The sequence below is a fragment of the Zootoca vivipara genome, chromosome 8, assembly GCF_965207765.1.
Source record: "Zootoca vivipara chromosome 8, rZooViv2.hap1.1, whole genome shotgun sequence".
Lineage (NCBI taxonomy): Eukaryota > Metazoa > Chordata > Lepidosauria > Squamata > Lacertidae > Zootoca > Zootoca vivipara.
Genome location: NC_142591.1, coordinates 79,182,391 through 79,206,287, shown reverse-complemented (window position 1 = coordinate 79,206,287; position 23,897 = coordinate 79,182,391). Strand labels below are relative to the sequence as shown.

At 45.0% G+C, this 23,897-nt stretch overlaps 1 protein-coding gene across 5 annotated transcripts in view; it reads left to right on the top strand.

Annotated features, from left to right (window-relative positions):
* The window catches only part of ZFAT (zinc finger and AT-hook domain containing), a 104,178-nt gene that overhangs the window by 26,490 nt on the left and 53,791 nt on the right, over positions 1-23,897 (top strand). For 3 of the 5 annotated variants that reach the window (XM_088675986.1, XM_088675988.1, XM_088675987.1), the window contains 5 exons: positions 8,425-8,595; positions 13,306-13,572; positions 17,343-17,516; positions 20,467-20,623; positions 22,177-23,621. In XM_088675986.1, the coding sequence (XP_088532112.1) occupies positions 8,442-8,595; positions 13,306-13,572; positions 17,343-17,516; positions 20,467-20,623; positions 22,177-23,621 (2,197 nt within the window). In that variant the 5' untranslated portion in view covers positions 8,425-8,441. Of the gene's footprint in view, positions 1-3,405; positions 3,730-7,920; positions 8,045-8,424; positions 8,596-13,305; positions 13,573-17,342; positions 17,517-20,466; positions 20,624-22,176; positions 23,622-23,897 lie in introns of those variants that run through there. The other 2 variants (XM_035124522.3, XM_088675989.1) reach the window with 2 other exon arrangements.

The window sequence follows — 23,897 nt, the reverse complement described above, 5'->3', positions numbered from 1 at the left end:
TCCCTGGAAAAGACCCTGATGTTGGGAAAGATTGAGGGCACAAGGAGAAGGGGACGACAGAGGACAAGATGGTTGGACAGTGTTCTTGAAGCTACGAACATGAGTTTGACCAAACTGCGGGAGGCAGTGGAAGACAGGAGTGCCTGGCGTGCTATGGTCCATGGGGTCGCGAAGAGTCAGACACGACTATACGACTAAACAACGATAATGCAATATTAAGCATGTTTACCCAGAAGCAAGTTTCACTACCTAGTGTCAGTATGCTGGAGTAAAGCCTAGCACACTGATTTCAGCTACTGCTTATTTAAGGTTACTTGAGAAAATAAAGGTTACTGTCTGCCAAGAAGATAGGAAATTGACCAAATTTCTAGAAAAGATCCCCAAATCCCTTAAAAAAAACATAAATAGGAGTGGGTCTCTTGCTCAGGAAGCATGGAAGGCAGATGGAGATGGCATTTATGACATATTTAATTCCAGTGCATATTTCTTCTATACAACACCATGTCTGCTTTTTTTTTTAATTAGGACCTTAATTCTGCTTACGGCAGGAGACGCAGCTATTCATTTCTCTTGACATCCATCTGTTTTTACACTCAAGTACCCTATTAACAGAAATCTGTTCACTCTTTCTCATCCCATCTGATCTTTCCTTTTCCTTTTTCTCTCATCTTGCTCTTAAGATCATTTGCTTGTATGGGGGGGGGGTGGCAGTTTTAGTGCATTATATATTATTTGAATCCCATTCTACTATTATTGCTAAACTTCTAATAGCATGATATTTTTGTTCCTTTTGGAGCATGATTAACAAAATGCTGCTCTAGTCCAAAAATGGGGTTTCTGCCTTGCCTCCAACCAGGTATCTGCCATTTCTCTAAAACATTTCTTGCATGAGCATGAATGCATTCAAACTTGGAAACATTCCTCCTGCATTTTGCAAAGGAGCAGTTCTTAATAGAATATAAAGAGTCAACAGTATTGCAGTGTAGTGAAGAAGATGCTTAAAATGATGAACTTTGAGTACTGCTGAACAGGGAAGAATGTCTTAAACACTAGGCGATGCCATGTGGATTTTGCCTTCAATCTTCAAAACGTCTTGACCTCTTCTGAAGATGTTTGATACTGATGGCTGTTTTAATGCAAGACATTAAAATGAGCAAAGGTTATTGTATTTGGAAGTGTTTTTGTTAAGCTGTACACAGGGTGTTTCCCCTGCAAGACAAGAGGGAAATACTGTCCATAATATGAGGGAAATTTTCCCTATACCCCGTTGCTCAGAAATCAAGCCTATTTCCCCTCTTATGGGGCATAAACAAGATTCTAGCCCCATTTTCTTGACAGATTTTATTTATAAATCAGCTTTAAGCAGAACTGTCACTTGATGAATCCAATATGCAAGTAATTTTTTTGCTCTCCTGGGAGCATAATCGCCTGACCTATGCTGGGAGAGCCACAAAGACTGTGATGTCATACTGATTTAGAAACTGCAGGGGAATGGGTTCCCCATCTCTTGTATAACATTGGAAAACCCTGTCCTTTCCCCTTGAGAGGGTGGGTAGAATCACAATGAAAGAAAAAATGGCTGGCTATTAATGATGTGTTTGCCCCTTGAGCAGGGACGCAGGTGGCGCTGTGGGATAAACCACAGAGCCTAGAGCTTGCCGATCATAAGGTCGGCGGTTCGAATCCCTGTGATGGGGTGAGCTCCCGTTGCTCGGTCCCAGCTCCTGCCAACCTAGCAGTTCAAAAGCACGTCAAAGTGCAAGTAGATAAATAGGTACCGCTCTGGTGGGAAGGTAAATGCCGTTTCCGTGTGCTACTCTGGTTCGCCAGAAGCGGCTTTGTCATGCTGGCCACATGACCTGGAAGCTGTACCCTTGGCCAATAATGCGAGCTGAGCGCCGCAACCCCAGAGTCAGTCACGACTGGACCTAATGGTCAGGGGTCCCTTTACCTTTACCTTGCCCCTTGAGCAAGGAGCATATTCTGTTTTTAGATTATACAGGTGTGTCACAGCAGCCATTCTTACAGTCTGCTCTTCTAAAAGTGCCCAGAGGGTGGTGGACAACATACTCATAAAACCACGTTATATAACCTCTGAAAGTCTAGCAAACCATTTCTAAAAGCAGTAACAAAAGAATATGCCGTATAGTTCCCTAACAGTAAAAAAATGTTAACACAGAAATGAAACTAGGTGTTGCCTATTAAAAGCCTGACAAAATAAGGAGCGCCTTCTATTTCTGTTTAAAGACACATAAAAAAGCAAGGTGGACGTGTTGACAGCAGGAGAGTGCTCTAGAGTTGTGGCAACATCTTAGAAAAGGCCACATCCGTGGTGCTTTATGAATGACCTGAGGTGGCTCTGAGAACAGGTAACCTGGCCCAGTTAAGGTCTTTAAAGCATATATAACCAGTACGTTGAATTGAGCCAGAAAGGGAGTATGACGCCAGTGATGGCTTTAGGGACATGTTACTCCCTTTCACACTCTCAAGAGAAATCAGCTGCCCTTATTCTTTATGTTAAGTCTGCAAGCTGCACATACTCTGTCATCTTAAGTTGCCATTCTTCTTTAGTTGCAGACTAAACATATAGAATAAGAGAACAACATATGTTTAGAAAAGATTGGAAAACGTTTATTGAATATATGGGGGAAATTATGTACACCTGAAAACGTTGGCTGGATGCAATAATGGAATGCTGAATAGTTTAGTTTTTTGTAAAATATGCAGAGATTTATGATATGCAAAATGAACCATGGAAAGAGAAGGGGAGCCATTGATATTTTAAGGTTCTTTAAGGGAGTATTTTAAATTGTAAAACAGAAAATGTAATAAAAATTATAAATAGCTGGCTGTGGCAGCATGCAGACTAACGAACGTATGGCGGCATGAGATTTAGATCTGGTACAGCAAGAACGACAGATATAAAATATATTTCTATGGTGGCAATTTCCCCTGCCGTGGTTCAGCTTAGATCAGGCCACAACCCACCAGCTGGGAGGCAATAGACCAGCACCACCTCCCCCCTGCAAATCTCGACCCAGCAATAATTGAAAATAAAATGAAACTGCCCGGTTAAAGGGGGGAGAGGAGCAATATTCTAGATTAACCAATCAGCGATACAACCCTGAATCTGAACCTGCATAATATAATATAATTTTTTTATTTAAAAAAATAGTTTCCTAGGGTAACGTCTACTACCGCAGCCAGGAGGACTTACAGTACTGTACTACAAAAAGCTCGCAGACCAGGGCAACAACGCATGCGGCCTAAGCAGGGTGGGAGGGACTGGGGCCGGCCAATCAGAGGAGGGGAAGCTTGCGCGCGTTGTCCAACGGCCGCTCAGGCCCGCCTGGGCGCGTGCCCGGACCTGCCCAACGGGGGAGCGTTTCACCCCCGCCTCCCTCCCGCTACGTCACTCGAGGAAGACGAAGGAAGCCGCCATGTCGGACACGGCAGATTCGCCATAACCTTTTCCCTGCCGAGATAATAACCTTTCACTATAACCTTTTCCCTGCACGCCGCCGTTTTAATAATAATAACACCTTAATAATGCGCGCGCGTGTATAGATACGTATTTATTTTTAACAAAACGTTAGCGCCCCTCGGTAACAGACGAATTTGAGAGCGGATTATGGTGACGGCGCTCCTCCTGAGGGGACGAAAGTGCTAGTTCTTTTTTTTTTTTTAATTCTACAGTTTTTATTACCACCATGGAAGCTTCGTCGGCAGGTGAGTGGGGGCTCCGAAGGGGGCCCTTTTTAATGTATACGGAAATCGCGTCGAGGCGTCGCGTCGGCGGAGGTATTCAGCCCCCGCGCGGGGCCTGACGGGACGTGGCGCGAGAGTCCCGAGCGGGTGGTGTAGTCACTGGTACTTCCGGTTCAGTTAGTGGGCCGGCATGGCGTCGGCCGTGTCGGGGCCGGAAATGTACGTGTGCGCTTGCGCGTGCGTCTGGTCCTCTCGGTTCGCAAACGCGCCTGGTTGGCTGTGTTTCCTCAGGGCGGAGAAAGCGACATTTTCTTAAGGAGAGCGAAGCTGCCCGGTATCCTCCTTTCAGAATGGAAGCGCCACGCCCTTCCTGCCGGGCCCACCTATGTTTTGCCCAGACGCGGGTCTCGAACCCACGACCCTTGGTTTTGAGAGTCCCGTGATCTACCTATTGAGCCGCCGAGGCCTTGGAACGGGAAACCTCGTTAATGGAACAGAGAAGCCTAACTGTGGCACCGAGTGAAGGAAACGCTGCTTTTTACCTGCCCCAAACTGTCCCGTCGAAAACCTTAACCCAAGCTGCCCATCCTGCTTTTAAATGCCCCAGACGTTCAAAGGGGGGGGGGGGAGAGAGAGAAAGAAAAGAAGTTCATTTCCACTTTTCCTAGACCAGTGGTTCTATGCCCTATGGGCCACATTTGCTCGCACCCCACCTAATTTTTTTTATTGATAAAAAATACATTGGAAAGGAAAAACAAAAACTAGCAGTGCTGGATTTATAACGTAAAACGCAACTGCTTCATAATATGATCATGGGGTATCCAGAATGTACAAAACAATGCACCTGCTTACTCAGGAGTTCCATGCTTCATGTCCTTGCATTTTGAAAAAGCTTTAATAATAAATAATAATAAGACCAACTAAGTTTATATTTTGGTATGAGCTTTCGTGTGCAAGCACACTTGGTATCTGAAGAAGTGTGCTTGCACACGAAAGCTCTTACCAAAATATAAACTTAGTTGGTCTTTAAGGTGCTACTGAAGAAATTTTTTTATTTTGCTTCGACTCAGACCAACACGGCTACCTACCTGTAAATAATAATAATTTATTATTTATTCCCCAGCCACTCTGGGCGGCTTACAACAGAAAAATGAAATAAAATAATCTATTAAACATTAAAATAGCCTTTGTCATTGAAATTGATTTGTTGTGGATTGCCACAAATAACAGGGATCTAAACCTTTTCATAGAATCATAGAGTTGGAAGAGACCACAAGGGCCATCCAGTCCAACCCCCTGCCAAGCAGGAAACGCCACCAAAGCATTCTTGACATATGCCTGTCAAGCCTCTGCTTAAAGACCTCCAAAGAAGGAGACTCCACCACACTCCTTGGCAGCAAATTCCACTGCCAAACAGCTCTTACTGTTAGGAAGTTCTTCCTAATGTTTAGGTGGAATCTTCTTTTGTTCTAACCCAGTGCCTAACTTCTGAGTTGTTACACTGGGGGTTATTCTCAAAATTATGCGGACTCCTAGATAGTATATCACTACTAAAATGAGTTCTTGCACAGGCAAATAGATTCCATTTAAGATGCAGTCCTGCACACGTTTACCTGAGAGTAAGTCCATAGTAATTAAGTGGGGCATTCTTCTGAGTAACTATGGGGTAGCACTGTTGGTAGAGCATGAAACTCTTAATCTCAGAGTCGTGGGTTTGAGCCCCACGTTGAGCAAAATATTTACTGTATGCATTGCAGAGGGTTGGGCTAGATGGCCCTTGTGTTCCCTTCTAACTCCACGTTTCTATGATTCTATCTGTTCTTGGGTTTCTTTCCATAAACCTCTGCATGTAGTAAAGACATGCAAGGGTTCAAAGCAGGAAGACCTACTAGGCACCCTTTTGAGTACCTGGCACCTTGAGCTTTAGAAGTTTAGAAATTGCAAATTTCCATTTCTATGTATTTAGAACTTCCGTTTATGATGCCTCTGTCCTTCTTGCATTTCTGCTATACCGTGTTTCTCCGAAAATAATATATTCCTTGAATGCTTAAAAATCCTGCTATGGCTTATTTTATGGCTACGTCTTATTTTCGGAGAAACAGGATAGCTTTTTCCTGTTTGATCTCCTGGTTTTGCTGCCATTTCCTCTACCTAATCCTAGCCTGTTGCCTTTTGGGCTTTGGGGATGACTTTTGTAACTTCCATTACACCGCTGCTGCAAGTTCTTTCTTTGAACTGTCCTCTTTTTGTTCCACCTCATGAAGAAAAACGACAAAAGACTTCTGAAGGAGATGTTTTGTCAATGCTGCTGAAAATATTTTTGCCCCCCTTCCTTTCCCCCCTCTATTTGGATCAGCCCTCCTTTGAATAACATATGAGTCTACCTCTGGTCTTGAGTTCTGTGTTGCAGCTGCTGCAAGCGGCTGCTAGAGGTTGCTGTTTGCACGCAGAACGAGGCTCTTTCAAAACCGGCAGCTGGATGCCACTCTTAACTTGCTAGCTGTTAGAGTTGCAGCCCTAAAACATTTTGAATGGTACAATGACAACAGTTCATTATTTTTTATTTTCACAATGCTTTTGTGTCAAATAAACTGGTCCTGAAATAAATTAGCTTTTAGGTTGGTAGGAGAAGTTTGTGTGCAGCAAGCTGAATAATTCCACTGTCGTTCTGCTCATGGTCTACCTGCATATTTAGCCGATTAACAGCTTCTTTGATTCTCTGCATATTTTATTCATTGTCTAATTAATTGCTCTGTTGACTTCCCCTCCTAGTTAATTACCCACTGCCTCCTCATCAATTCCATTCATGCTTAATTTGGAATATTGTTTATTTGATTCTTTGCCCTTAAGTGGCTGTTTCTGTTATTGTCCTGTTGATTCCCAGCCTAATTATCAACTGATTTATCAATTACCCGTTGCATATCTGTTCAGCTGCTACAGGGATCGGCGGCAGCCTTATTATTATTAGTAATTATTTATACAGTGTGCTGTGTGATTTCCCTCTCCAGTTCCATTCATCCTTGCAACCAATATGAGAAGCTGTTCATTATCATTCTGTCTTTACGGGCAGGGAATTGGTTTGCAAGCGTGAAGTTCGCTCAACTAAACCACAGTACATTATAGCACCTAACTTCTTGGCACTTGTAAGATAAGTGTTGCTAAATCCGAGCTAGGTACCGTAGTTCAGATCTGCAAGCTTTATTCTTGTTTAATGGGATTTTAATTCTTCGGTCCTGTATATCTGAAGGAAGATCTCCACTCCAATTATTCAACCTGGACACTGAGGTCCAACTCTGAGTGCCTTCTGGTGCTTCCCTCATTGCAAGAAGTAAAGTTACAGGGAACTAAGCAGAGGGTCTCCTTGGTAGTGGCGCCTGACCTGTGGAATGCCCTCCCGTTAGATGTCAGAGAGATAAACAATAACAGTATATGACTTCCCAAAGACATCTGAAGGCAGCCCTGTACAGGGAAGTTTTTAATGTTTGGTGTTTTACTGTGGTTTGATAACTTGTTGGAAGCCTGCCAGAGTGGCTGAGACAACCTAGTCAGATCGGCGGCATATAAATAATAATAATAATAATAATAATAGTAATAATAATAAACATCTGGAAGGCCATGTGTTCTCTTGTCTATGCTTTAATTTTAAGGGTGCCTGATTGCAGAATATGCGAGTACAGCATGTCAAGTGTGGAAAGTAAAACTGATATATTTTGTTGCTTGAGGTAGAACAGAAAGTGGTTGGGTCCACCAAGTCAACGCTGTAGTATCCAAAGGCCAGCAGAGCTATTTTGCTACCCAAGGAGATGATCCCACAATCATATCACCCTGGGAGTAAAAATTACAATAATAATGAAGGGTGACATCCAGTGTTGTGTGATCAGGTTTGTTCTTGTGCAGCAGCGCCTCCCTATTTCCTGGCTGCAGTCATGCTCCTAAAATCTGTTTTAGGGAGGGGTCCTTCTGGAGCAGATTTGGGTACGCGTGGAGCTACAGTGAGGAGGAAAGTCCCATTGCACAAGCAGGAATCTGTAGTGCAAGTGGGCAGTCATAATCGGGTAGCGATCTAATTAATTAACTAACGATCTGCTTGTTTTTCTTCTTGCCCAAATTCAGCCACTTGAGGCACGTTCCACACTCTGCCAAACTGTAAGGCCGGTCCGGAAAGCATATTCTTTCCCTTACTGTCACAGAGAGATAAGAGCCAAAAGAGCGTACATGGCGCTCATGATCCAACAGCACGAGATAACCAAATTTTATGTGTTCCGTGGGCATAGCATTATGTGAATCGTGCATGGTGTAGTGAAAAGGGATGTTCATCAGCATTTCAACTGCTCTGGTAGGTGGTGTTAACCTACAGGAAGAGTACAAATGCGCACTCCAGCAAGGTGCGCCATGTGCCAATGGTTAATCTAGATGCTTTTTTATTCCTTTCTATTGGCAATTAGGCTGCTATCCAGGGCACCCTGCATGCCTCCAGTTCCCACTTTTTATGGAACTATGAGTGCAAGCAGAGTGACAGTGAAAAACTCTGGGCTTTGTACTGGGGTGGGGGAGTAACGTAGCAACCACTATGTGTTGCTTCCCGGCGATCAAACCAAATTAACAACAAAAAAATATCTTGACTTGAATAATTTCATGGGTTTCCTTTTTTCAGATTAACTGTTAAAATGGGAAAAGAAGTTAATAACCCACTTTCATTTATGTTATATTTTCCAGGAAACAGATCCATCTACATGTGCAAGCTCTGTAACTTATTTTCCCCGAACCAGTCACAACTGCTGTCTCATGTCTCCGAGAAGCATTCCGAAGAAGGGATTAAGGTGGATGACATCGTTATTCCTCTCAGACCTCTTGCGACGCCGGCAAATCTAAATAAAAATGGAGAAGGTACCGCCAGCAGTCGGCAAGGATGCAAATAATTATTACTGCTGTTCTTTGTGTTATGTTAAATTTATAAAATTGCTTCGACCTCAAAAAACGACCAGATCCTCTGTTTAATTCATGACAGCAGGAAAGTCTTTTGCCTAATTCATGAACGCTTCCAACTGCAGTGATTAAATGTCTCTGCATAAGGCATGGAAAGCTTTGATGGTTTCATGAGTCTGCCAGAGGATTTGTTTGTTTCATGAATTATAATATTTGCTTAATGTCTGCAACTTCATATGTTGAGCTACCCCCCTTCCTTATCGTAAAAGAAAAGATGCCTTAATTAAGCAACTTCACAGACTCAGCTTTGTGTGTGTATGTGCATGAAACCACACACAGCTGCACTAACTGTTCCACACCCCTGTTCACGAACAAGCACACACCCAATCCATCACCTTTCAATTCACATTCATCCCACAATCCCCCAACACCCCGTTATCCTGCTTTCTCTCCCTTCCCAGTTGCGGCTGAATCATCCTCCCATACAGCCTGCAGCGATCATGGCATCACAACCATGAAGAGATCAGGTCGTTGGGAGGCCAGATGCTGTGGTTTGGGTACCTTTCCAGAGGATGCTCTAGCTCAGTGATGGCCAAACTTGGACCTCCAGCTTTTTTGAAACTACAATTCCCATCATCCCTGATCACTGGTCCTGTTAGCTAGGGATGATGGGAGTTGTAGTCCAAAAACAGCTGGAGGGCCAAGTTTGGCCATCACTGCATTTGCACTCCATGGTTGAGTGTCACACATGAACCTGCCTGCCTGCTGGCTAGTCGTAGTAGCTGGATTGCTGAATGCTGAGTGAAGCAATGGGAGGCTACCTTCTCCAGGTCTGGAATCATTTGGGTGTGTCCGGATGAGAAGTCAGTGTCTCCAGACAGACTTCAGCCCCCTTAATGTGGGTGCCATTATATCTTGATGCAAGGCGGCCATTACGGGGGGGGGGACCAAACTCCCATCTGGCAAGGAGACAGTACTGCAGCTGTAACATCTAGCATGGCTCACAATGTGGCATGATGCCCTCCTGTGAACGTCACCACTGGAAATAAATGGCAGCAACGTGGAGGCTTTCTTTGTGATGGTAGCTATCACATTCAAGTGGCAGGAGTTGTGGCCGCGGCTCATTTGCTTGATAACCGACACATCTTTCTGAAAGCTGTACTTTGTGCCTAACTACCAATGAGTGGGAAAATTCAGGCTTTTCTTTGGAAAGCCACCAGTGCAACAAAAAATAAATAAAACTCTGCAGTCATTTGACAAGCTGATTGCCTGGATGTTATGTTGGTATTTGCACAAAAAAAATCTCTCCCTGTGATTCATTTTTATGCAAAGACAGAACAAGGACTATTCATAATTTATAATGGAAAATTAACACTGGTGCTATTAAGCAAAACAACAACAACCACAAACCATGCAGCAAAGGTTGAGCAACTTTGCTGATGACGACGTCAACTCCACCACCTAAATAGGGTGACATTTTCAACTTCTCTTCATTTTTAACAACAACATTGCCCTTGATGATAAAGGATTTCAGGCTTGAAGTCATTATGAAGGCTTCCTAAGCCCAGTTTGGCAACTGGATTTTACAAAAGTTACCAGCTAAGCCATCTGTGGCCTAGAAAAAGAGGGAAGGACCCACATTTGCAAAGCTGTTCTGCTCAGTCGTCTACAGGCAGTTCTTTCTTGGCACAGACAATCTGGGTTTTTTTGTTTTTTACACACCTGCATTATTGTATAAATGATACCAAGGCTCAGGGGTCAGTGTACTGGAAGACGCATCTATTATTGCTTATTGTTGATTTTGGGTGATATCCAATGTTACCCAGACTCGGAGCCAACCCATTTAAGTAGCTTAATTTCTGTTATTTCAGTGGTTGGACTCTTGATGTGACTAACAATGGATATCACCCTTTAATTATATTGCATTTTTAAAATATTTTCTTGTTTATAAGTCAACCAGGATGGCTATAATAAATTAATAAATTAAAAATACCTTCCAGCACATAGCTAGGGCTTGATGTATAGACCAAATTCAGTTCTGTTGCTCATTGAATTAACTGGCTATTTGTTTGCATGTGTGGTAATTGCAGATATGGTAACTCACAAAATATTTCTAATTTGTTACCCTTTTCGGGCATTCTTTTTTTAAAGGGAGTGGTGTCTATTTTCTGACCCCCACACATTCATTTGGGGATTACGAGACATGTAGGCTCTGTTCTAATCTCCAGTGAACATCCAACACATGGAGGTTGGGTGACCCCCCCCCAAATGTCTTGGATTATTTCACTTGAGTTGTGATCTCCTTGTATGGCAAAAGCCATCGTGTGATGGGCCAATCATTTACTGCTTGAAAATCTTACCTTCAAGCAGTGATGCCAGCTTGCTTCCACAGTGTCTAATTTGTTATATGATGGAAGGAAAAGAGCATGTGTAGTTTTTGCTATGGAATTTTAATGTGTCGTCTTGAGCTATCTCCCCACCCACCCAAGGCGGGGAAATAATCTTCAGATCTTTCTGTGTGTTTTGTGAAGTCCTGCTCCTCGGGGTATCAAGACTTTGTGCGGCCATCATTGATTAGAGTTATTGTTTTTGAAGCGCTCAAAACTATCAAGGGTTCTATGAAGGTAAAATCAGCAGGCTTGCAATCTATTCTTAGATGCAAATCAGCTAGCTAAATGTTACACCTACCACCATCGCCTGATAAGAGTGATTTTGTGCTGTTGTTTTTTTAATTTTTTTAAACGGCAACCTTACTTTCCCCTTTGTGTATGTGTGAATTGTGGTACAGCTTGTTATGACTGTACCTCCATTCCCCACCCCCACCCCTGACACTTTCCCCTATGTATTCTGAATCTATATCAAATAATTAATGAAGCTCAGTGCTCTAGAAATCCAAGCACATGTTAGGCACATCTCAAGGGAATAATGAAAATGTAGGGGTGTTTTCCCCGCACAGTAGCCACGGTTTTGCTCTTCTGCTGCAGCAACAGCATTTAATCTCCCCTCCCCCTTTTCCCAATGCATGCCTGTTAAAGAATTTACACAATTACATAATTATTACATGGCACTTGGATGAAAAATGTGCATTGGAGAAAGAACAGTATAAAGATTTTTCTCTCGAGATAGTTTATTTCTCAATTTCTTTTTGAAATGTCATCTCTCTGGATATTAGTCTAGGCAGAATGTGTTTTCTCCGCTTATGCATTGCTTTGAGTGGCATTTGCTGACCTCCCCAAGTCTAGATGACAAAAGAGCCAGTTCTCCCCAGCAGACAGGTTTCAGATTAGATTAGACGAGGACAGTGCTTGCTCTTTTCCTATACCAGGGATGGGGAGGCTGAGGCCCTGGGGTCCAATGTGGCCCTCCAGACCTTTCTGCTTGGACCTTGGAACTGTCCCCAGGCCACACACCCCAATAGTCTTGCTTTGAACCTGCCCCCCCCCAAAAAAAAATCTGGCTGGGATGTGCCTGTGAACTGCTAATGCCCCTTGGTTGGATGGAGAAGAGAGAGAAGTGGGAGGATGATTTGTGTAGAAACAAGTACATGGGTTTTTTCACCCACTTTCGGCTTTGGCCTTGGTGACTACTGGCATGTGACTTTCAAAAGGTGCCCAGAAAGGATTTCAGCTGTCGGGACTGTCAAGGTTCCCCCACCCCTGCCCTAAAAACCTAGATCTTCACACCTCAAATGGAAAATGAGGGGACAGAGGTAAATGGGCTGAACAAAAGCAGTAAACTCCGGGGGGAGGGATATTTCCCCCCATAAGCCCACCATGGACAATCAAGGCAAGGCTCCATCCCTCCTGATATCAGCCCAAAGAAGATACGTCTGGGATAGTGGAATGGAAGACCGCAGGCCTCCCTTTGGAGACTTGTTTCCCACTATGAGACCCTAGAAATACCTGCTTAGAGAAATCCAGACCTAAAAACAAATGCTTAATTTTTAACGTGCACAGCTTTAGAAAGTTTCCAGAGAGCTCCTTGTCTTAATATTTTCCTCTCAAGGGCTGTCACGTGGAAGAGGGAACAAGCTTGTTTTCTCCTGTTCTGGAGAGTAGGACTCGAGCCATTGGCTTCCAGTTAAAAGAAAGGCGGTTCCGACTAAGCATCAGGATGAACTTTCTGACAGTAAGAGCTGTTCGACAGTAGGACAGACTCCCTCGGAAGGTGGAGGACTCTCCTTCCTTGGAGGTTTTTAAGAAGAGGTTGAATGGCCATCTGTCATGGATGCTCCAGCTGAGATTCCTGATGACCCTTGGACTAGGTGACCCTTGGGTCCCTTCCAACTAGAAGATTCTATGATACTGTGACTCCAGGGCTCATTGGTGCTCCAGTCTTAGCTCCCCTATCTCCTTGCAAAGCTGCACCTCCTGCACATAAATGCAATATCACAAGGAAGAAACATGATATCTTGGCTGCTACCAGAAGCAGCAAGTGCTTGGGACACAGGGCAGCCCTTTGGGATTTGGGCTGGCCGACCCCATAATCCAACCACCAACCCTGTAGTAAATGTTAAGTCTTGGGATACTCAAATGCAGGAACAGCCTTGAGGTTAGGCACTCTTGGAACGAACTTGCCCATTACCAGTTTAAAGAGCAGCGTAGGTGCTCATTAAGCCCCAGAAGAGCCACACACAGCTGCTTTATGACTTCTTAACATTCCTCCCAACAGAGCTCCTCGTAGTGAAGAGGAAAAGAGGCAGGCCGAAAGGATCGACCAAGAAATTTTACGCTGATGAAGAACTGGCAGAAAGCAGCAACTGCGCTCCAAGCGAGGGTGCTCCAGTGGGACCTGAGGAAGGAGGGGAGCTGGTGGAAATTCCGCCAGGCAACCTGGAATGCCGGAAGTGCAACCGGAAATTCTCCAATTCCCGGCAGCTACGGAAGCATATCTGCATGATTGTTAAACCTGAAGATTTGGAGGAGGAAGATGATGGAGGTAGGTGAGCTTTCTCTTGTGTATTTCTGAAGGCATGTGCTGTGATCCACAGAAGAACAATGCGTGTGCACATGGGGAAAGCAACATACACAAAGTTGGTGTTTTCGTTTGCTAAGTCTACCGTTGTGGCTCCTGTTGCCAGCCAGGCAAGCTGCTGCTGAACGTTAAGGATCATTTAGGATTGATTGCGCCTCTGGGCAAATTCAGGAGAACCATGGTCTTATACAGTTTGGCTCTGTGGCTTCACAGCTTGACAACTGTAGGGAGGTATTGGAACGTTACAGAAAGGAGCCTTAACCCTTAAACTGTATTGGATGGATGACTTTCAAACAGGTAGGGCATACTCCTTGGTTCAAAGCAGAGTTAGAAGCTCCGATATAGAAACTAGGCGCCAAATTGCTCCTTTAACCAGGGTTACAGTTGCCATTTGGGGACCAGACAGCTCGAAAGCTATATTCTAATTTTTGGTTCCTGAAATTCATTCGGATCATGCAGATAAAAATATAGCTGATAGAATTCTACAGGATGGGGTATTAGCGTGTGAAAACTGTCAAGATCCGAGGATCCCCAGGCATGCGCCTCCAGGTCAGGCACCATCCTGGCACCCAGGTATCTTCACTTTGTCGCAAGTGGCCGATAGCCATGTGCAAAATGCACCTGGCGGATTTTGGTTCAAAGTAGGTACATCACACCATTTATATACTTTTTGCATTTGTGGGCTGGTTTCATTTTTAGTTAAGCACCCACGCTGACTTTGTACTTGCAAGATAATTTTGAGTACACATGGAAATTGTTCACTAAAGTTGGTTGCCTATGTTGCTTTCCGCAGAGATTAATTGATAGGTAGGCATTGGGTAGTACAGTATCTGGTGCTGTGGGATCTAAATAAAGCTGGCAGGAATTGAAAGGAGCTTTGGGGGGTAACGTTCTTTGTTTTCTGGTTTGTTTCATTGCTTAAGGAAGCCGCCTGGTTGCCTCATTTGCGACATGTGTCCCTTGTCTCCTCCACATGTTATTTTCAGCAGTACTATTACACTATTCTAGCATAATTGGGATTAGTAAATGCTTTTAAACGTGAACTTTATGTGCATTACTGAAACTCGCTGTCTTTGACCCCACAAGCTCATTAAAACCGTAAAATGTGATCTTGATGCAGTTTCTTACGTAGACTACTCACGGTTCTTCCAGCTGAAATTGGTTTCTGCTTTTATAGAAGAAAACAACTTTTCTGTTTGCAGGTGATGAGAAAAATAAACCAGTCCGTGCCATGCAGGGAATTAATTCTTGCCACTGCCCAATGCCTGCTTTTTGATACTGACATAAAATACGGCCTAGCTTGGGATAGCCAATGGGTTGGCCTCCAGATGTTGGACTACAACCCCCATCATCTCTGACTGCTGGCCATGCTGGCTGATGGGAGTTGTAGTCCATCAACATCTGGAGGCCAACCCATTGGCTATCCATGTGCTAGATCTTTTGGACAATGCCTATGGGCCATTTCCCACTCTCTGAGATGTTGGTTTGATTGTATTACATTATAAACATTCTGCCTGCCAACCTTTTTAAGGATTCAGATGTGCCTAAGCCTTTTTTTTTTAAGATAAATTTTTATTCATTTTTTTTCATAAAGATATTAACAATCATTCATATTACAAATAATTCAACCTATATGACTTCCTATATGACAGAAGTTACCACTTATGGGTTGGAAGGAAGATTTGCCTAAGCCTTTGGTGAGACAGTATCTTCCCAAACTCAGCTAGAAAGGCCCACTGGGAACTGTCAAGAGCTCTGGATTTCCATGCCTCACCCCACCACAACCTGACCCAGAAGAGGCTCTGGTTTTCATTGCCAGTTTCCCTGAGAGGGCTTCAGATTCCAACAGAACAGGGTACACTCCAGCTCAGGAAGTGGAAGAGAACTCCCTTGCAGATGCCTATCTAAGGCAACCCATATTTTCTGGTTCCAGGACCTGAAAAATGGCTGGTTGTCTGACCAGGGTGAAGCTGAAAACCAACAGCGGTGTCCTGGGTGCCCAGTTTATTATGCCCACTTGGCCAGGAATTAGAACAAATGGCCCACATAACACCAAGCTAATTCGGTCATCATTGCACACCTGGTTCAAATGTTACAAAAATAATTGTTCCCCCTCCATATATATATGTGTGTGTGTATACACACACACACACACACACACACACACACACACTGAAAACGGCAACCGTCCTGCAGAGGACCGGTAGTAAAGATTTTAAACAAAACAAAACCCCAAACGCTCCAATGAAGAGCAAGTTCAAAGTGTGCCAATTAAAGGACCAAAACATGTGCTGCAGATTCACCAGGGAGCCCCCTCCAATTACGAATGCACTCCACATGGCAGAGGAACCAATTAGGGACGCTGAACAGAAAATATTGATGGCTTGAACAGTCTAGCTCGAAATGCTGTTGAACATACTGATTCATATGTCATTGACAGCCGCCTTCCTCAACAGTAGAGATGTGAACATCCCGTAAATGGGAGTCTAAATTCAGATGCAGCATAGCATTAAATTACTTGTGCATGCCACACTGGGATTCAAATCGCATAGATCTGGATACAGGAGGTCAGTTTATTAGTTTGCCAAATCAAAGTGCCAGCTGTTCAAACTGATTGCTTAATGTTCCTTAGGAATGCAGAGCCAGGGCAAAGACTATTCATCTCAATCAGGCTGTTGCGAGGGGGAGGGGGGGAAAAGTTCTCAAAAAACCCACATTTGTTTTAGTCACTCTTAAGTCGAATGGGCCCCCAAACAGCTTGTAAATACAGATGGAAGGCAGAGGAGGAGAAGGCAAAAAGTCCAGATTGTGATGAACAGGGCAGTGCACACACCAACAGGGCTTTTGTGGGGCTCCTTCTCCTGCAGCTGTCATCTGGTAGGGTTGCTCAAGAACTTTGGCCCAAAACATCATTACAATGGTACTTTGGTTCTCAAACTTAATTGGTTCCGGAAGTCTATTCCAAAGCCAAAGCATTCCAAAACCAAGGCACACTTTCCTATAGAAAGTAATGCAAAATGATTGGGGGTGGTGGTGAACAACTTAAATTAGCTGCTCAAGGATACAAACGGGATGAAATAAGCCTTAATTACGATGGGAGGGGGGGGGGGACTTAAATTTGCTGTGCAACAGTGAAAACGGAAGCTCAGGAGCATGTTCGGCTTCCGAGGCAAAGGTCGAAAAGCGGAACACCTACTTCTGGGTTTGCAGCGTTCATGTTCTGAGTTGTTCGAAAACCGAGGTACGACTGTATTATTATGGCAACCCTATCATCTGGCCGTCATATACAGTAGATTACCCAGTACTTCCATCTCTGCTCACAGTATTGCTCACACTCTCCAGTGGTAGTGAAGTTCTACTTCCTCCCCACAATGTTACCTGCGTTAACCCCATTTCAAATGCTATTTCCCACCTTTGCAAGCAACCTCACTGTGCCAGTTCAGTTCTTGCACTGCAGCCCCCCCCCCACTCTCCTGGATTGCAGGCTTCGACTGCAAAGCTTTCTGAAGCTGCAGAATTGTTCCACTCCTGTTTCCGGGATTTTGGCATTTTAGAGCTCCCTTTATCCCCATGTCAAAATGCACGAGGGACAGTATCAAACATTTTGCAGGCTGGTTCCTTTTACAGGAACAGATTGGAACACCCAGGGAAGGTGCTGAGGGTGTGACTTTGCAGCACAAGATGAGAATCCACGTGTTCCTCCTTTTACCTTCTTTCCGATGTTTGCTCTTTAGGTAATGATTCTGACGTTGACCTTGACAGGAGGGAAGACGAGCGAGAAAAAACGCCAAAGAGGCAACGGCTTCAGAGAACCGAGAAGAGCCTTTCAGCAAAGGACACAGACCAGCTCTCGGGAGCTAAGAATCCTATTATAAGTGTAGTTCTGACAGCCCACGAAGCAATTCCAGGTAACTCTTAACTGCTCACTCTTAGAAACTTTTACTTCAGGAAGCCATTAAAATAAAATGAACAGCTCCAAACATTTGCAATCTGAAGCAGACCTCCTCATTCCCTTTATCTCATCATAAAGATCCCCCCCCAATGTAGCTCTTAAATTGTAGGCATCTGCATTGCTGCAATTGCAGTTCAGAATCTTGAGAATCTCTCATTTCATTTCATTTCATTTTTCTTTCGGTTATCAAGATAGCAGAGGGGACAAATATTGAAGACATGGCAGAGTAGGTGATTCACATCATGATTTCAATCAGCAAGGGGGGGAAACTGGTTTAAAATTATTGATTTAAATCAAGTTTCCTGTTGATACTTTCTATGTTTCCTAAACAGTGGTGCAAATTTGACCATTTCCTTTGGCCCCTTGTCTTAAGGTATTAGCTTACATAAATATTTACAGTTTCTTTCTTTTTTTGCTTAATGATATGTACTATTATTGCATGCTGCCATTTCTCTAAGGAGCTCCAAAGCTGTGTGTGAGTTTTTCACAATGTGTCTACTTGCAAAAGTGCACACACATTTCTTGTTAACCATGCGTAGCCCCAGAACTCAGCAGTCTGCAGAGATTTTACAAGCTGACGCCTCATTTCAATCCTGAATCAAGCTCAGTCTTAAACTTTGACCAAAAGTGTTTTGGGAAGTAGAAGGGGGCAGGGAGAAAGGCCAGCACATCACCTGCTCTTTTCTCCAGCAACACAAGACACCATTAGGCTTTTGAGATGTAGATAAACAAGTTCTTCCCTCCCCTTGTTTTGTGGTGGATTTCAAGCTGTTGTTCTGATATTAGATGTTCCAGAACAATGGAAGCTGGAGATATTTGCAGGTTTTGTCATGCACAGATCATTGCCTCTCTCTTTCTCCCACATTGATTTCTCCGATGCATCTATAGCAGTGGTTTTCAACCAGGGTGCTGTGGCACCCTGGGGTACCTCGAATGATGGTCAGGGGTGCTGTGAGCAACTCTGTCCCTCTTTCCTTCCCTCCCTTCATCTGATGCCCTCTCGCATCTCAGCCTCCCAAAGGCTTGCACAGCTGTTTTTTTACAGTAGCCCTGGCTACAAGCTCCCCAGGTGGATGGTGCCTCCAGGGCTGGCCAGGGGGTGCTTCCCAGGCCCCTGTGGGGCAGAGTGAGGAGGCACCTCTCTTTGAGGCAGCGGGGGGGGGGGGAACGGGACTGGGGACAGGGACAACAGCTCAGAGACCAGGGGCGGTGGCAGCAGCTGCCCAGAGGACTCCCAAGCAGAGGGGAGAAGAGAGGAGGCTGGGGGAACCCTCCACAAGGGAGGGTGTTTAAACGGGGGGAGGGGCTGCCGGCTCTGCAGGCAAGGGGTGACATAACTGGGCTCCTGAGCCCCACAGGGATGCCGCAGAAAGAATGTAGTTGGTCAAGGGAGCTATGGACCCGAAAAGGTTGAAAACTTCTGATCTATAGAGATGTTTAGGGCACTGTAACTTTTTTCTTTCCACAAACCCATACAGACATTGCTTAAATAATGCAAAATTTCCCTAGAGAGTTTCACCAGATAGAAGAAGAGAGATTTATTTTATAAGGTTTGCAGCTGGCATATATAAGATAAACTCATGCATTCCCCCTGCCCGCTTTGACTACAGTAGATCATCTGCAAGCTGGAAAGAAATGCAGGTTCACATTATTTAAGCTGCAGGGATTTTTGTTATGCCTTAACACTCGGTGTCAACCTTTCATCTGAGCTGAATACACTTCACAATTGCCCCTTTCTTCTTCAGATGTTCTGTAATAAAATCCTGATAGAAGATGCCATGTAAGCTTTCTATCCTCCTAGAAGAACAGTAGGAGGAAAGACAGAGCATTAATAGACTCTCTTTTAATGGGGTATTGAGAAGGGTGTCCTGAAATGCTTGCATAACTTTTATATTAGCTGCTCAATCTGCTCGTTTTTCAGTGACACTTCGTATCAGGTTGAGAGGCATTCTTCACCTTTTTGGCATGAGGCTTGGGCCAAATTCTTTTCATCAAATCTGACTGATTGCAATTTTCTAGTCGGAAGAGGTCAGGCGCGCTAACAGAGCAATCCAGTATGTATTCCTATTATGCCGGACCAGAGATACAGTAGTCTGCTGTTACTCTGGCCATGTTCAGTCATGGAGGGAAGCAGAAAAAATTCACAAGTAGAAAGCATGAAAAGCAGTGTAAAAATTTCTGATGCATCCACAGCACCCCTGGAAATACTGTACAACTGTACAACTATGACAGGAGTGCCTGGCGTGCTATGGTCCATGGGGTCACGAAGAGTCGGACACGACTAAACAACAACAACATGACGCTTCAATCTGGGACCGTGCTGGTGACAATGCCCAAACACTGCACTTATACAGAGGGAGCCATAAAACCCACGCTGCAGACATCACAAGAGTAGCCTGGCCACAAGGGAATGCAGAGTTAGGGACCCTGCTCTTATCCGAGGCTAAACCTTGGCAGGAAGAGGAAGAGAGTAAAGAAGCATTTTGCTTTTCCCAGCTGCTGCAGCAGTTTTAAGGGCAAACATGAGCACAATAATTTCTTGCTAATATTTTTCCTGCTTTGGAACATAGACCAGGTGATTATACATAATATTCAACAGGCAGTATTTCTATTTGGTATATGTTCTTAGTATTTATCCTAGTCTTCCCTAACCCACTGCCCTCTGGGTGTTGCTGCACTACAACTCCCATCAACCCTGACCATCAGCCGTACTGACTGGGGCTGTTAGGAGTTGAGGCCCAAACATCTGGAGTTGTGGCCCAGACAATCTGGAGGGCACTAAACTGGGGAAGCCTGCCTTACTCTATTGTGAATGCATGTGCACACACACACACTTAAAAACTCAGTGTGCAGGTGATTTTTGATTTTTTTTGTTTGTTTCTGAGTTGTATGTATTTTGCTTGCAGGAGCTACAATGATAGTTCCAGTCGAGGCTGCTGCTGCTCCTGAAATGGAACAGCCCGCAAACCCAGAGACAGTACCACCAGACTCCTCTCAGCGAAGGGGCTACCAGGAATACGCCATTCAGCAAACCCCTTATGAGCAACCGATGAAATCAAGCAGGTAACTTTCATTTTCAAAACAAGTTCTGCTTCACTCTCTGCAGAAACAGTGCATAACCTTAAAGCGACCGAAGGGAACCAAACAAGCTTCCAGAAAGATGATCCTGGAGGGTATAGAAATTTAATTAACACATAAATATTGTTGATTTCGTTACACAGTGTATGTTTTTTTTAAAAAAATGCATCTAGTGGAATTTGCTGCTTGCCTTGTATCGGTCACGGGGTCCACGAGGCATAGTTTTTCAGGTGATTACCATGATTTAAGATTATATGAGGACAGTATCTGGTGATGTAGCCCTACAGGTAGGGAACAAGGAAGAAACGAGGGAGGGAGGAAGCACGAGGCCAGGGAGCTGTAGGGAGTGAGTCAGTTGTCACTTAGTGGCATCAGGCCATGTTCAGGGTGCTTGGGCCAGATCCGCCTAACCCAGGAAGGTCCATACGGGACTTCTGGCCAATCATAGTGGGGAGCCAGTCAAAGAAGCAAAAACCTCCCCAAGTGCAGCCCCTTCCTCAGGTCTCTGTGTGTCAGGTGTGAGGACCTAGATCCATCTGGTGGACCAGATCCCTATCTTCCCTACCCCTACATAGACCCAAGTCTGCCAGGTGGGCTGGGCCACCAACCTGTCAATCACCTGACATCATGATGACATCACACAGACATCAGGTGAGCCATTTTTGCCCACACAGTTTGAAATCAACCTGTACAGGCAAAAGTCCTGACAGCCAGCTACTGGTTCTCTGCATGAGACTTTGCAGGTGCCACTGATCGGCAGATCTCTTGTCATTCCAGCTGCCTCACACTTGACAAGACAGGTGGGCATGGCTTGGTCAGAACAGCCTCATTGGCCAAATGGGGGGACCTGGCGAGTCAAATTAGAGCTGGATGTTCCCTACTTCTGGTCTATGAGTATCTCTTCCATGTATCCCCATATTCTAAGATATAATTATAATAGAGTGCTTGGTATTTATAGTATTTTTTGCTCTTTCCCCCATTTCTGTCCCCCTCCCTTATCTCTTTTCTTTAGATGGGTTTGGTTTTTATTGCATTTCATGCTGAAAACATTCAATAAAAACTGATTAATAAAATACAATAAATTCCCACAATCTAATCTGACAGAGAGATTGGTTAGGAAATGTGCCCCCCCCCTCTTCACTGGTGACATGGGGCTGTCCAGAACTGAGCACACACTTTTAAGATACAGATTCTAGGGTTGTCAAGAGTTTGTTTAATATCCCCAGGTTAGAAAAGAAATCAACGTTGAGCTCAACCTGAAAGTGGCTGGCAGCCCTCTTGTTGGCTAGCTAGTTACAAAAGACATTTCTACCTACTTATTCCTTGGAATTGGGAAAGTACCAGGGTGGGGGATCAAGTAAAACTGGGAGGAAAGTTGTCTTCTCCCCTTTCCCACCAACAGGAAGCATGGAAGGGCAGAGATGGGAAAAGCAGTCATCCACTCAGTCCCAACCAACGTGGTCTTGCAAGTTGGCTGTCATTTGCATGCCTGCCTTAGCGGCGTAAGCGATTTGTGTCTCAATCCTGTTTCTCTTTAGGTTGGGCGCAACCCAGCTGAAGATCTTCACCTGCGAATACTGCAACAAGGTGTTCAAGTTCAAGCACTCCCTCCAGGCCCACCTGAGGATCCACACCAACGAGAAGCCTTACAAGTGCTCGTTCTGCAGCTACGCCAGCGCCATCAAGGCCAACCTGAACGTCCACCTGCGGAAGCACACGGGGGAGAAGTTCGGCTGCGACTACTGCCCGTTCACCTGCCTGAGCAAAGGCCACCTCAAGGTGCACGTGGAGAGAGTCCACAAGAAGATCAAGCAGCACTGCCGCTTCTGCAAGAAGAAGTACTCGGACGTCAAGAACCTGATCAAGCATATCAAGGAAGCCCACGACTTGCAAGACAAGAAAGTGAAGGACGTCTTTGACGAACTCCGGCTGATGACCCGCGAAGGGAAGAGGCAGCTGCTGTACGACTGCCACATCTGCGAGCGCAAGTTCAAGAACGAGCTGGACCGCGACAGGCACATGGTGGTCCACGGGGACGAGAGGCCCTTCGCCTGCGAGCTGTGCGGCCATGGAGCCACCAAGTACCAAGCGCTCGAGCTTCACGTCCGAAAGCACCCTTTTGTGTACGTCTGCAGCGAATGTTCGAAGAAGTTCGTCAGCTCCATCAGGCTCCGCTCGCACATCAAGGAAGTGCATCGGGACTTGCAGGAGGCTTCCGTTTTTAACAGCTCCATCAATCAGAGCTTTTGCCTCCTGGAACCGGGAGGGGACATTCAGCAAGAAGCCCTTGGGGAGGAGTTGTCGCAGACCGCGGCTGAGCTCTCGCTTTTAAACTCGAAGGAGCTGTGTATACTGAAGAAGTCGGGCGAATCGACTGCAGCGGAGGGAAGCCAGGATGAGGACCCTGGTGGCAATCTGGAAACTTTCCCTGCTCCTCCTGTAGAATCTGATAGCTCTCCAGTTGCAAGTGGAACAGATCCACAGTGCCAGCCTGCGTCAGAATTAGCCTCGCCAGATGCATGCCCAATTAGCGCTTCAGGTGACTTTCTACAGAAAAGTGCTCCTTTGGCTTTAGATGAAGCGAAGACCCTCCCTGGAAAGGACTTGTCTCCTGACCATTCATTAAATTTGAAAGGTGAAGTAATGCAGATTTCTGGAGATGGGAGCCCCAGTATAAACCAGAACGAGCAAGTTCTGCAGTGTGCTCCTGTCCTTGAAGAAAAGGGTCAAACCCTCTGTCTAGATGCTCAGGAAGATGACAAGTCAGCTGCTGAAAAGGCAGACTCCCCCACGCCAATGTCCCATCCCGAATCCAACACCGCGATCAGCGAGAATTCAGATTCTTGCACATTGCCTTCAGAGAATCGGACCGGAGCTGCGGCCTTTATGCAGATTTTGGATAGTTTGCAAAAACGGCAGATGAACACCGCCTTGTGCGAGAAGATCAGGAAAGTCTACGGAGACTGGGAGTGTGAATACTGTGGTGAGTATGCAGAGTGGGGGGGGGGAGGGGAATAAAATATACATGGGAATCCAGGCTTATGTACTTCCTGGCTTACATAGTTTTGTGTAAAGCTTTGGTGGGGTTGTTTTTTACTTCCTGCCGAGAAAAACGAAACAAAAACCAAGTTCACGTCTGTGTTAGTAGTGAGATCAATAGTTGTGTGCAGTCTGGAGGTGAAATGGGGCAGGCTGTTCTCTTCCAGCAAGAGGAGCTATGTGCCAGGAATAAGGGGGGAAAGAGGCAGGCAGCAGATCT